Raw genomic sequence first — 15,148 nt, forward strand, 5'->3', positions numbered from 1 at the left:
ACACACGAACCCATCCTCCACTGCCATTTACCAACCACCACGACCTACAACGGCTGCAACGTTCCCCCGGATCGTACGGCATCTATACGCTGCACGACGTGTTATGATTAAAGCGGGCCGGAGCTCCTGGTACATCGGCACATTCGATAATAACGTAACCATCGACTAACGACAGAATAGATACGACGTTGCAATGCTTTCTCACGTGTCCCACGTTCCGAAGATCACTTGACCCCCTTTTACCATTTTCGTGTCACGCGCGATATTATCGGCCCAACGGTGGCAGTGCTCTTTATGCACACAATTTACTTTTGAACGATGTATTCACGTGTTCAGAGTTCATAAACGACGAAATAATTAACGTGTAAATCTTAACTTCATCTTGGTTGAAGAAATTCTAATGTAAATTTAATGAAGACTGTTATGCCTGTCTAATGGAAAAACAACTTCAACTATGTCTCACGTCAAAGTTAACTAAGTCTTCCTAATTTGATTTCTGGATAAAATAAGCAGCAAAAATATTGTGAATTTCGTCCTCTTGGAGAATTTCACGGCAATTTATAATAAAAATAGTAAAAACAATCATCAGCGATCATTTGTAACATTAAAACATAGTTCTCTGTGCAAATTGAACATTCAATCAAAAGGTTTAATTCACAACGCGGAATCTAGATTATTTTGCAGCTCTAATACAAACTGCAATTCATTTATCAAAACAGTAATAAAAAATTGCAATTTGCCAAATATAATAATATATGATGCCAAAGAAAAAATACTACACTATATACCATAAATACTGAAAACGAGCATAGTGACAAAATAATAACAAGAGGGATTTCCCATGCCTTGGATGGATTTTCCACCCAAAGGATAATAAATCGTTAGTTGTAGCCCTCTTCTATTTTAAGGCAATTTTTACCTAATCTCTTTAACCTTTTCTTTCTTTGATTTAAACATAGGGTCAAGATTGCCTAATTGAAAAAAAAGTTGTGAAATTAAGCATTAACAAGCAACAATCATAACGATCATTGCCACAATCAGAATCAAAAAAATTTGAAAAATCGATGGGGAAAGCCAAAAACGAGTCACGAGTCAATGCACATGTTATAATGTTAGTGATGTGCAATACTTATCCTGATTTAATAAATAAAACACAGATAAGAAAATAATTACCATAGTCACTATGCTTAAAAGTTTTATATAATATAACCAGTCATCCTTGTCGAGTCGGACTTTTCGTCCTACGATTAGGCGACCAGAAAGACAAAAATACATGCGACTCACAATTAAATGCGAAGACTGTTGTCATCGATCTGTAGTGGCCCAGGATCATTGTGAAGTTCATCGTCAAATAAGAATCCCATGGAAACAATCTGTATCAAAATATAAACCATCATAATTTCTTCTTAAACAGAGGACTTCTTCTTATTAAAATTATTGGATTCTTATTAAAATTATTTGGCAAGTTTGAAATAATAAAAGATTAAATATAAAATTTTAATGACTGAATTCAAAAACAAAAAGTTTAAACTTATTAAATTTTTAATCAGATTTTATTTTCTAACTAATAATAATTAATATAAAATAAAAGAAACTGAATTCAATAATATAAAATGCAATGTCACTTACAAGCACCATTAGATTCTTTCCAGGGAACAGGAAGAAGAAAGACTGAAAAACCGTTGATAAAATATACCTAAATTTAAAAATTAAAATAATGATAAATAATATACAAAATAACAATATAAGAAATAATAATAAAAAAAAATAAAATAATAATAAAATATACAGAAATACTTACATTCCTGTATTTCAGGACAGGTTACATTCTCTTGTGAGATCTTAGGGTGATCAGAAACAAATATTTAAAAAAAAAACACATCTGCAAAAGAAAGAATAATTAGAACAATTAGAAATATTATTATTCATTACAAAATGTCTAATATTCTCAAATATTAGTAAATTATTCCGTAATACAACCAATTTGTAACATTGAAACCGTTATTAAAGTATCAAATATGGTCTCGTATTAATCAAATATGGCGCGCTTTTTTTGTTCGTAACGAAGCTGCGCAGTGCACAAACGACGCGATGCGCAGAACATATTCAAACCGTCAATGATAACGTCTTTTTTCAAAAAATTGTCCAAGACTGTATAAATACGAATTAAATACTAAATAAATGTTATTAATTATCCAATCGAAAGAAAAAACAAACACAAAACAAATAAATCTTACTGTATCGTAGCAGCATCCTTTCAAACTTCGCTTGATGCCTCAAAATTAGCCAATAATCTGTACAAAAGAAAACCAAAACTTTCAAATAGACGTATAAAAGGAACAAATTAAAATACAATAATCGAGATAAAATTTCATTTTGAAAACTCACAATACAAACTACCGATATGACAGCCATAAAAACGATCACATACACATATACACGACAGCCATAATTTAGTTACAAATAATAATAATAATACACGATAGATAATGAAGTAAAAAACGTACATTAATTATACGAAGGTAATAGTAATGATGATAGAACAACGACGAAAGTATTATAATTAATAAACGTCACGACGTAGAAAGACGCGTCTTGACACCCCGATTGTCAAGAATAGACTAACCGTCGCGCAACAAGTTCGCGTCGCGAATTTGGTATAGTAAAGTTTCAAACGTACACGAACAGGCTTCAAGTGATTATAAACACACAAAATGAGATATGAATAAATATATATATTATTATGTCTACGTAGGCTAATTTAATTTGCTTCTGTTGATTCGAATCAAATTTTTCACGTGGCAAATATAGAAAAATACTTTTTTCGTACATACTACACGAAATATAATTGCATTATTCCAGTGGAAATTTAAATTGCGTATTATATCAATTTTATAAAAATTTTCATGCTTCGTTACTTATTTCAATACATATTTCCTTACGAACGTATTCACGAAAATATTTATGAGGAAACTTTTATGAACATACATACGGGCATATATGTATGCATGTATACTATATCCATTCCTAACCAACATCGGTGATTGAATTAAATATACGAATGTACGTACGTAATAACGCTTTTAATTAGTACTCACTACTCTAAATCGCAAACGCATTTAATAATTAAAAGGCAAATATAAACACTATTGATTATAATCTTTGCCTGACAACTGATTCTTCTTTTTTCTTTCACTGTGCTTCCCGCCTAAAACGTTAACGGTTCCGCGTTACCCGTCAATACTATAGATTATAGATCGACCACGAGAAATATCAATTATACATACATTATACATATTTTAATTCTGGGTTTTACCGTTTCATTGGCGCTGTAATCTTTGCCCAAAGCTAATAAGATCATTGCACATGTATGTACGAAAATATATCGTCCAAACTGAAACAAGTAAAAACTTTCTCGTCTATTGAATAAGACAATTGATTTAACAGTTTATCCATAATTTCGTTATAATTTCTTTATCTAAGTCAAATAAACGTAGCAACTTAATTTTAAATTTCATTAATTGAATGAATATAACCTATTTAATTCGGTAGTAATGAAGCTTCTTGACAATAAAAGAAACAGATTCACGACAGATTCACAAAAGAAGATGCAGAGATTCTGAAAACCCGAGAAATATCTAAGGAGAAACGTGATTATTCTAGATCGTGAATACGAATCATTTGCATTTACACAACAGTTGCACAGTACTTACACACAATCGCTGCTTCATTGCAATTCGTTGCAACGTGCAACATGCACACTCTCATTTGTATTTGTTAAATTTCTAAACGAAAACGACGAAGCGATTCGTTGCATTGAGAAATTGGGGGAAGAACGTGGTTCATCCTGCTGAGAAGGATAGATCTTCGCCGAAAGAAGATCGAATGATGTTCCACGACAAGGAGAGATGGTCGAAAGTTTGGCGCGAAAACGAAGTGCGCATGTAGGAGAAGTGGCGGACTAGATGGAGCTGGCGGCGCAGTGAAAACAGAAACCCAAACCGGTCATGGAGGCTAGTTAACGACTGTGCGCCGCGCTTACGAACAGTAATTTCACCAGGAAATCGTGATATTTACGCAGACGGCGGATAATCAACAGAGGATTTGCCGGTTTGAACGAAAATGGGTGCATACTTGTCGGAACCGATAACGAAGAAAGTGTCGAGCGACGAAGTGGGCAAGAATGTCGCGTTCGGCGCGAGTTCCATGCAAGGCTGGCGAATTAGTCAAGAGGTAAGCGAAAACTCTCGAGCGGCCAGTGCACCGTTATCCAGTTTCGTTTCAGTCAGAGAACGGTCTCGGCCGGCTCACCCTCTCGCCACAGCATTGCAACGTTCATCTTGATCTATCGCAAACGCAATCCATCTTACGCGTCGAAGCGCGAAATTCAGTCTATGTATCTCGATTCGAGAACGACAAGTACCGAGTGTGCTTCGACGTTTCCCTTGTGAACAAAACAGCACATATTGCGGAATTAGGAGTATTCGTTGCCGTGTGGGTTCGACCACACGTCCCGGAATGAAAGTTCGATCTACCCCACGATGTTGCAATCGTTAATATAATTATTAAACTTGCTGTGAAAGTATACGTTATCTGCATATTTATTGGGATAATTTTTTAAGCAACTAATCTATAATTTTTACACAATGTTTTATAAGAAATTAAGTCTTATGTATTTCTATTTGTAAAGTGATACAATTTATCTGTATATAATTCTTTAATATGTTCTGACAAGTTGAAAGTATATTTTTTTATTAATAATTTGCATATAGCAACAAGTAACCTTGTTTGTTAAAACATTGATTACATGTGAGGAGTGAAACAAATCTTTCAAAAAGATTTTTAAACATCCTGAGATTTCTTGAGATTCAAATTTAAGTACATGGATTATATATGCATTTGAATAAAACATACAATTGTTTGTTTATAGGATGCACATAACTGTTGCATAGATTTCGACGAAAACGTTTCGCTATTTGCCGTGTATGATGGGCATGGTGGTCATGAGGTAGCAACATATTGTGCACGTAATCTGCCAGATTTTATTAAACAAACTGATGCGTACAAAAAAGGAGACATTAGACAAGCTCTGCTCGATGCTTTCTTAGGCTTTGATGCCACACTTGAAAAACCTGAGGTAGTTAGTATTCTTAAAGAACTTGCTGGAACATCTACTTCAGATAAGAAAAAAGATGATTTAAATGAATCTGGTACGTTTCTCTTTGTACTAAAATTTCTTGAAATATATTTTTATATGAATTACATCTATGTAAATATTAAACCGATAATTATAACATTTTATAATTATTAGTATTGTTTCATCTATTTCTTTGTACAAAAACATATTTAATAAAGTTGTTTTTGTACATTATATTACACATAGATGAAGAAGAAAATGTTAATAACCTATGTATGGAGGCAACGATGCCATTGGAAGAAGTAATGGCAAAATATCAATCAGAATCGAATCCTACTATAAAAAATTTGAAAAACGAAAAATGCAATAAACGAGCATGTTCTGCAAGTCCTTATTTACGTGGTCGAAGAGGTAAAGAGAAAGCATGCTCTTCGTCATCTGGTGCAGGATGTTCATCATCTTCATCTTCGTGGAATACAAATGAAACTGATGTGAGTAGTTCCAGCCAACCATGTGGATCAACTTTGTCTAGTATAACAGAGAGGAAAGAATCGGAATGTCCTGGAAACAATGAAGCTGAACAAGTTCTTGATTCAACTACAAGTAATGGAAATGCACATGTATCTGTGCCAGTAGGATCAACAGCAGATGTGGAAGGGACAAAAAGTGCAGATATGCCCGATAGCTCTGAAGATGTAAACACAAAAGTTACGAGTCCTGGTAAAATTACATGCACAGAATTAAATGCAAATGAGGCAGAATTGAATGGTGCAGAGTCAAAGCGAATTGGAGATGCAGATAGTAGTAAAGGTGGGGGTGATAATGTATCAAGCAGTTCTTGTACTCCAGTTGAAAACGGAGATGCAGAACAGCAAGAACGTATAACCAGTACTGGTAGAAGAAGAATTCAACCTGTGACTCTATATCATACTCTTCTAAAAAAAGACAATGAAGATTCCGAGGATGATGATGACGATGAAAATGATGAAACATTTGATGGTGTTCCAGAAAGGTAGACAACTTAATAAAATATTTGTATATGAAACTACGATCATCAATACACTGCACTCTTGTCATACAGTTTTAGCGATGAAGATGACATAGAAGATATGGATGAAGATGAAAGTGAAGAAGATGAAGACGAAGACGAAGATGAAGATGAAGATGGGGATGCTAATATCGACGATGATGATGACGACAGTGAAAGTCTTATGATGGATACAGAAGAGGTATGATGGCTTTTTTATAGAATATATCCTACCATTTGCGCGACAAGCTATAACTATATTGAAATAAATGTGCGTCATTAAATTTATACAGCCAGGTTATGATAGTGGATGTACTGCAGTGGTTGCAGTTTTAAAGGGCAATGAATTGTATGTAGCAAATGCTGGAGATTCTCGCTGTGTGTTATGCAGAGATGGTCACGCTATAGAGCTTAGTTTAGATCACAAGCCTGAAGATGAGCCAGAAATGGAGCGTATAGTAAAAGCTGGTGGGAAAGTAACAGCTGATGGTAGAGTAAATGGTGGCCTTAATTTGTCAAGGGCACTTGGGGACCATGCTTACAAACAAAATGTTGATTTATCACCGCAAGAGCAAATGATCTCTGCACTTCCTGATGTGAGGCATATCACAATTGAACCAGAAAAAGATGAATTTATGATACTTGCTTGTGATGGTATTTGGAATTTTATGTCGAGTCAAGACGTTGTACAATTTATTCGTGCTCGTTTGGCACAAAATTGTGAAAAACTATCAAAGATCTGTGAAGAGGTAATAAAATATACTCCATTATTTTTTTCCATACTTTCACTTGAAATACATATTATATTTACTAATTAAAGTATTTCATTATAGTTATTTGATCATTGTCTTGCACCTGATACCTGTGGAGATGGTACAGGATGCGATAATATGACAGCTGTAATAGTTCGATTTAAGTCATCGGCTGATACTATAACGAATAGTACTGTTGCCGAAATACGTACTGCTAAAAGATCAGTATCGCCACCTGTAACCACAGAAGAGAATATTATACAGGAAGATACAACGAAATCTTGTAAACGTCTCAAAACTGAAACGACTATGTGAGAAACGTGTTAAATATGTACTATGAACTGTTATAATCTCTGGAAACAGATGAGTAAATGTGAATTTATGTAAAATTATGTAATTCTATAGAACTGTGAATTTCGAGCGGATACTCAATGATGATCGATACCAGTTACTTCAAATATCTTGTAAAGTATGTTAGTACTGGCTATTGGTGGCAGACTGATCAATTGGAGCATATGGGGATGATATTTTGTTGCTAACGTTTCGACATTTTAGAAATTAATTTAATACGAATAAATTGATATTATTTTTTTTTTCCTTAATTTGAAAACAGTTGATTTTTCGCTACATTTTGCTGAAATTTTCTTTTCGCTGTATAATGTATTATACGCTCTAAAGTTTTGATAATGTCATGTACAAAATATATAAGACAGTCTTATAAACATTCTGTACAATTGACGAAATAATAAATATTTCACTTTACAAGTACTTTCTATGATAATGATAAGATAGATGGTAAGTATAAATAAATATAAATAAAATCACTCTAAAATCATTTATTAAGTCAAAGCCTTGTAAGATTTTACAAATAGTATAAGACATCGTATAATTAAAAATTAAAAATAAATTTTTTAAATGACTTTCAATATTCTGACTTAACAGTTTTTATCTTTCTATGAAACAAAATTGAATTATACACATCATCCCATTTGCTCCATTAAAATCTATGAAATATACTCTTTGAGTTTTTAGATAACATCCATAGTGGATATGTAATTGTATATATTTATAAATTTAGGCTATAGGATTTATACTTGTAATTCAACACGATACCATTTCTTATTTTTACGAAATAAAGTTTATTTTTGAATCCCTGGGTATAGTGGTTGAATGGATGGGTGTGCGAGTAGTCTCAAAATGTGTAAACTGTATTGCGTAATAACGTCAGTTGCATATTACGCATCGCTAATTTGTGATCTTACACTAAAAAATTATTGTTAAAAGGGTATGTACTATGTTATGGAATATTGTCTACTTAAAATGTTTAACATTTTTTTTAAATATCTGACAGTAATTTATGATGACATGAAAATAATATTTAAAAAAAAGAACAATAAAATTATAGATTAAATTTAAATATAAAAACATTTTAGAAATTAATGAGATATGTATTAAAAATAATCTAATTTATCATAAAAAAAATATGTAAAAAGTGAAGATGAAAAAGATATTTAAATTATTTATATGTTTTTAAGAAATACATACTTTATTTTAATGCAAATTATTGAATTCTTTTTCTATATAGTTACAGTATATAAGCGAAGAATGTTTTTAACAACTGTGGAAACATAACTTTATAAGTTTTTTTATCTTACAATCATAATTTCATTATCACTATTTTCACCATAACATGAACATACGTTAGGAACAACGATCGGCTATTCACAAAACATACAAAGTTTATATTCGATAAACTAATATAGATGTTAGATAAATAATTAATATAAATTGATCATCTGCGCTGTATTTAAGATTGCTTTAAGTTTTATATTGTAATACATCATTCGCAACTGCTCATATGTAAGTGCGGCTGTTAGCAGACAGTAATTATATAACAGTTCACACGTTCGCACGAAGAAAGAAAAGCAATCGTAATTTTTACGGAAAAGAACAAGTAATATTATTGTCCAAATAATTAGTAGTATATTAGAGACAGTATGTAGAATGATTCAGAATTAACTAATGTGCCTTTCTGATTCAGGGGTTGAAAACCTTCGAAACAAGTGTGTATATTTGATGCCGTCTTATGAAGAAGGGTTTAAACCCCAATACCGTCTTAACTGCAAACTTTGTCATGAACTTATGTATAAATATCTTGTTTCATAATATATGTCGCTCTAACTATCATTAGTCATTTCATTTATTCTCCTTCTTGTTTACGTGAACATTTAAATTTTGACGCAAGGAAAGTACGGACGTACTTGGCCGAGTATCAATCCTCGTTGCAAAATCAGCCCTTTAATTCACTGTTAATTGTTCAATAGTTTCCAGCTGTTCCATTTCGATCTTCTTTAGCGAATCATATTGTATACGAAGTCTCTCGAGTTCCATAGATTTTTCAATGATCTGCGCCTGGAATTTGAAAATGTTTTCAAATTGGTTTACATCTATTCGAATACATAAATTTTACATAATCTTGCAAAGAGATAAGATTTATCTCACTTAATTATACATAACAAATAATCATAACCATGAAATGTTTTAATTTTCAAACGACCTGAATTTGTTGTTTCTGGGCATCTCTTTCTTTTGCGACAGAGCGGAGCAAGTTCCGGGTTCCAATAGTTCTCATCTTTTCCTTTTCCACCTCATTTGCCAATTGATCTATTAGCTGTATAAATTCATCGGAATTCGTTTGAAACTCGACGATCTCTGGAAAATAAAGAACAACATCGAGTGAAAGAGAAAAACGATTCTAAGAGATACGTATGAAAGAAATATTCAAGCAATCAGTACAAAGTATGTTATTTTAAATATTATATTTAAACATAAGTTATCAGAGATATTTTCGACAACGTAACTTTTTCGAAATGAATTAAAAGAAACACGCTTGTGTGTATAATAATGAGGAAACGAACAAATGTATTTAATTTAATAATTAATTACATACATCGAGTTTCTTATTATTCTGGCAAATGGTGCTTTTAAAATACCGATCAAAAACACATCTGAGGCGGTAATATAGATGGCAGCAATTACTATAGGGAAGAATGTACGGGCATTTGTTTTGCACAAGAGAGCATAGTTAACAATCGCTAAATGCACAAGCGATAAAAAAAAATAACGGGGTGAGTTGACTTGAAAATTCTTTAATCTCTTCGTTCGAATCGCATATACGTATATGAAAGAGGTAAGTGTATACTTTGTGCAATTGTGACGATTTCTCAATGAAACTCACTCGAAATGAAATTCTGGCATTCCTCTTTGAGCTTATTCGTCTGATTCCCAACCTCCGGTTCCAACACGCGAATCTTGCTCAAATCGTCAATATAAATTCCATACTTTGCCAAAGGATCAGCCATTTTCTTTAATAAACAAATGATCAACTCTTAGACAGCTGCGCCTGCGCGTATCTAGTGCCAGTCTTCGTTTCTTCATGTCTAGTACTAGTCACTGGCCAAAATGGGAATGCGATAGGGTATATGTTTCTTCTCTTTTTTTTTTTGCCGAATCGTAAAACACGAAGTAGTAGTGAATCGTGTTTTATTCAACGAGATTTCAATGTTTAAAACGAGACCAATAAATGCCACGTAAAACGTCTTTGCATTGGTTATCCGTTCATCGTTGCGTTAGCGCCCGAGAGACGCAACGCTTTATTCTTTCTCCGTTGTATTTTACATTTAGCATTTAAAAACTTGAATCCGATTGTTCGTTAACTTTCAACGATCTGTTGCGTCGTCATTGTCGTTCGTTATGTCCGGAAATCACAAAGCAATCAAATACCCTTCTGAATATGTGAAGCTCAATATCGGCGGTTCTTTACATTATACCACTTTAGGAACACTCCAAAAACATGACACTATGTTACGTGCTATGTTTAGTGGCCGCATGGAAGTTCTTAGAGATCCCGAAGGTGACGTTTCACATTATTGTTAAAATTCGACGTGCTAGTGACATTACATTCTGCTCATTTCGCACGTTCAATCAATGTTCTTGCAACTTCATAAAAATTCATATTTGAAATCCTGCAATGTAGGATCATAGTTTCATTTGTGAAAATTTCATTCAGTGTCTCTTACTTGCATGCACGTCATTAGAAACACGATTACTGTTTTCTCGTTTTGCTTAAAAAATATAAATGTGATTTACAGGTTGGATACTGATAGACAGGTGTGGAAAGCATTTTGGAACAATCTTAAATTTCTTAAGGGACGGTTCAGTTCCATTACCAGAAAGCACCAGAGAAATGGCAGAATTACTTGCGGAAGCAAAATATTATTGCATTACTGAATTAGCTCAATCCTGCGAACAAGCTCTTCTTCGAAAAGAGAGGGAAGCAGAACCAATTTGTAGAATTCCACTTATCACTTCTCCAAAAGAAGAACAATTACTAATTAACAGTACTACTAAACCAGTAGTAAAGTTGCTTGTTAATAGGCATAATAACAAATATTCATATACAAGGTGATAATATCTGTTTCTTAAGAAATTGCAATATGCAATGAAACAAAGAATAAATAAATATAAAAAGCCTTGTCTTTACAGTACATCAGATGACAATCTCTTAAAAAACATAGAATTATTCGACAAAATGTCCCTTAGATTTGGTCGTAGAGTATTATTTATTAAAGATGTGATTGGCTCCAGTGAGATTTGCTGTTGGACATTTTATGGTCATGGTCGCAAAGTTGCAGAAGTTTGTTGCCACTCCATCGTTTATGCAACTGACAAGAAACACACAAAGGTAATGTAATGTGTATACATATATTGTATATATTTTGATTTTGAAGAAATTATATACAATATATAACGTGAAATAACAACCAATTATAACCAATTATAACCAATATAAAGAGAGCAAAATAAAGATTTAATTTTTAATACATAGGTTGAGTTTCCAGAGGCTAGAATTTATGAAGAAACATTAAATATTTTATTATATGAACATCGAAATGGTCCTGATCAAGAATTAATGCAAGCAACGTCATCGCGCGGTGCAGTCAGTGGTGCACCACCGTGTACATCAGATGAAGAAGAGGGTGAGCGTTCAGGCTTGGCTCGCCTTCGCTCCAACAAACAAAACACCAACTGACCCAACCTTACCCCTTTTACTCCTCCCAATCCAGCGACTCTTAGCGTCGTTCGAGTCCTCGCCCTTAAAACACGAGCTAATACGAAGTAAGACGTGTGAAAAGGAAGACATAAACAAAATTTTATATACACATGGATACATATATATATAAACATCTACACATGTATACTTATGGGATATATGTATGTATTCTCTCATACAAAATTGAATGAACAATATGATTTGAATTGGTTGTTAGTTGTACCACTAAGTTTCACATTACAGTCTTACACTGTCGTTTAATCGATATTTATACATCCTAATTATTTCACATATCTGGGATCATTTTTAGAACAGAATGACAAATTCGCCTTTATTCATACATTCAGTATATCCTAAGATTTAGAAATATGTAAAAATATGAGAATACGTTTTTGTATTTCGTATTTTTAAAAGAATATAAATACGAGTACTATTTATGTGCCAAATGTTCATGTCAGAAGTGAATAAGTCGAAGTTGCCATTCTGTGGTCAATGGAATTATTTACTCCTATACTCTATAACAACTTTTAAGCAGTTATTTGGAGTACTAAATCATATAAAGAATTTGGACAATATAGAATTGCATTGTTACCTGTTATAAGTATTATTATTATTATTATTATTATTATACAATCATATTATAATGATGATGATGGTGATTATTATTATTAACATAAGTATAAAGTCGTCGTGTTTATATTCTTTTTTTATAGAACAAAATTTATCTGTCAATAAATTAATAAAATAAAAAAACATGCCTATTTGCATTTTTCAACTCAAATTCTACTAAACTGCTTAAAGGATGATGTGGAGTAAACACTGCCAGTAAAATAATTATAATGAAACATATAAATTAATCTGATATAATTTAAAATTAATTCAGATTATAATTAATTCCTTGATTGTACAAATATTGGTCCTTTATTATGAACAAGACATTGACTTTTATAAGCACATAAGCTTTGTGTTAATTTCTGTATATCATTCCAAAATGTGGTACATTTTTTTCGTATTAATGCTTTTTATTTTGCTTATACGCTTCCACTTATAAAAACAAATATATTATGATCCAAATGATTATTGCAGATTAATATCGCATATTTTTTTTAATATGGTGCAAAACTCCTATATTTAATGATGGGACCATATGTATTCCAATTCATTACTATTTGCATTATTGAATTCTTGACTCAAAAACTCATTCTATTCTCCCGAATACAAGACGATATCTATGGTATATTATAGTAATATAACAAAATTTCCCAACAAAAAAGAATTTAAGTTCCTATAATTTTATGTAAGAAAATTTCGGAATTATAGCTAGCGAATGTGGTTCATATTTTGCATTTATTATAAATCACTACATTTAATAGAATTATGTAACATGTAAATTAATGCAATATATATTATATTAATCAAAACTTTATTGCTGCTTGAATTTTTCAACCTCACAGTAGAGCACAGTTTTAATGGCCTTCTCTGTCAGGTAAACCCGACACGAGCTATGACGTTTCTTCAAATTACATATCTTCATATAAAATAAATAGAATTAATTATAGTCAAAGATAAATTAAAAATTATACTGATCATTTATCTTTTCTTTCAGGAAACTAGTACATCCCATCAAAATACATAGGGTAGCCATGGTCCACTTATTAAATCGACGAAATTCTTAATCTAGCCACATTGTACAAGCCAGCAACGTTTATTATAATATGTAAAAAGTTGTCTTGTATCCGGGTGAATTAATTACCTTTTGATATTTTCAAAATTACCAGTTAATTCAATTTTTTAATTGAAGATTAAAAAATTTCATCTAAATACTGCTCAAGTAAGAAAATATTCTTCTATTCACATTTTTTTATGTAGAAATCATATATCCAATAATTTTTAAAATTATATATTACAAATGTACACAGAAATACAGATAAATTTAACTTGCCAAAGTAGATTAAGAATAAAATATTAAATAATAGTATCATAAGAAATAATAATATTAAATTCTAGTTACTAGATATATAAATAGTCCTGCATGTGTACATACTGTGTGTATTGTTATAAAAAGATAATAATAACATATTTAACATATTTTATGAAAAGTACATTATATCGTATATCAAATTATAATTTTTATGTAGGTTTAAGTTTAGATAACATTAGTAACAGTAGTAATGTTCATGTTTCAATAAATATTCTACAATAAAATTTATATATTCTACATACAGCAATTTACAAAAGTCATTGTACACTTTATTAAAAGACCACTTTTATTAAGACTAAATTCCATTGCAGAATTAATATCAAGATGACTAAGATCTGTTTCATTATTGCTTTATACATTAAGAAATAAATATATCATTGTACGATAATATAAATACATGTATGTTTTATTTATGTAAATGAATGTTTTCTAAAAACATTTCTGTAACTTTTCTTCAAGAAAAACATATTTACAAAATACAATGTTTCATAATTTTTGTCAAATATAATAGCAAAGCAAAAATATTAATTTGTGAATAAATTAATATTATAACAATTTGTAAATTAATAAATATGTGCATTATATAGGGAGCTCATTGTACGCCTAAAAATAATGAAAAAAAGTCATATAAATATATATCCTATTGGCCTCCCGAAGTGGGCCCCACAAGTTACGAAACAGTATATGTATATTAAAATGATTTCTTGGTCAATGATATTCTCATAAATTTTATCGTATTTTTATTTTTATCCTGAATGTTATTTCTATTTTCTGTCCCAATATTCGCTGAATTGAATAATTTATTAAAAAAAATTTTATTTATAATATAATATTTTATTTAGTTATTATTATTTGAAGATTAAATCTTGTACAAGATTATAAAAACATTTATACGAATAATTTTTAGCTAAAAAAATTAATTTTTTTATTTAATAAAAATATAATATTAATAACTAATATTTTAACTATTTAATAAGTCATTTAAAAATCTGCATTTTTATTGAAAATGTTATAATGAAGTATAAGTTTATTATCGCGTACTGTAGCAAAATTTTGTTCTTAATGATTTACTTGTAGCTGATCTTTAAATTTATATTTCATGTTTACCAACCTGATTTTGTACCAACATCACAGTCAC

At 31.2% G+C, this 15,148-nt stretch overlaps 3 protein-coding genes across 5 annotated transcripts; 2 read left to right on the plus strand and 1 right to left on the minus strand.

The window, feature by feature from the left end:
• Positions 1-3,852: 3,852 nt before the first annotated feature.
• LOC122532493 (probable protein phosphatase CG10417) lies at positions 3,853-8,358 on the plus strand. 2 transcript variants are annotated; one of them, XM_043661286.1, is made up of 6 exons: positions 3,853-4,233; positions 4,931-5,210; positions 5,384-6,149; positions 6,225-6,366; positions 6,458-6,913; positions 6,998-8,358. In XM_043661286.1, exons 1-6 carry the CDS (start codon positions 4,123-4,125, stop codon positions 7,229-7,231), a joined length of 1,989 nt encoding a protein of 662 aa, XP_043517221.1. In that variant the 5' UTR covers positions 3,853-4,122; the 3' UTR covers positions 7,232-8,358. The 2 variants fall into 2 exon arrangements, with proteins under 2 accessions (XP_043517221.1, XP_043517220.1); XM_043661285.1 differs by having other exon boundaries at positions 3,856-4,233; positions 6,219-6,366.
• An 854-nt stretch (positions 8,359-9,212) lies between these two features.
• On the minus strand, positions 9,213-10,286 carry LOC122532492 (intraflagellar transport protein 20 homolog). The gene is made up of 3 exons (XM_043661283.1): positions 10,155-10,286; positions 9,474-9,628; positions 9,213-9,328 (listed from the first exon to the last, which is right to left on the minus strand). The coding sequence occupies exons 1-3, from the start codon at positions 10,276-10,278 to the stop codon at positions 9,215-9,217; spliced, it is 393 nt and encodes a 130-aa protein (XP_043517218.1). The 5' UTR covers positions 10,279-10,286; the 3' UTR covers positions 9,213-9,214.
• A 383-nt stretch (positions 10,287-10,669) lies between these two features.
• LOC122532491 (BTB/POZ domain-containing adapter for CUL3-mediated RhoA degradation protein 3) lies at positions 10,670-13,826 on the plus strand. 2 transcript variants are annotated; one of them, XM_043661282.1, is made up of 5 exons: positions 10,670-10,829; positions 11,068-11,380; positions 11,462-11,660; positions 11,805-11,955; positions 13,636-13,826. In XM_043661282.1, the coding sequence occupies exons 1-5, from the start codon at positions 10,670-10,672 to the stop codon at positions 13,641-13,643; spliced, it is 831 nt and encodes a 276-aa protein (XP_043517217.1). In that variant the 3' UTR covers positions 13,644-13,826. The 2 variants fall into 2 exon arrangements, with proteins under 2 accessions (XP_043517217.1, XP_043517216.1); XM_043661281.1 differs by lacking the exon at positions 13,636-13,826 and having other exon boundaries at positions 11,805-13,629.
• The last annotated feature ends 1,322 nt before the right edge of the window (positions 13,827-15,148 follow it).

This window comes from Frieseomelitta varia, unplaced genomic scaffold (assembly GCF_011392965.1).
Source record: "Frieseomelitta varia isolate USP_RPSP 00005682 unplaced genomic scaffold, Fvar_1.2 scaffold_456, whole genome shotgun sequence".
In the NCBI taxonomy this organism is placed as follows: domain Eukaryota; kingdom Metazoa; phylum Arthropoda; class Insecta; order Hymenoptera; family Apidae; genus Frieseomelitta; species Frieseomelitta varia.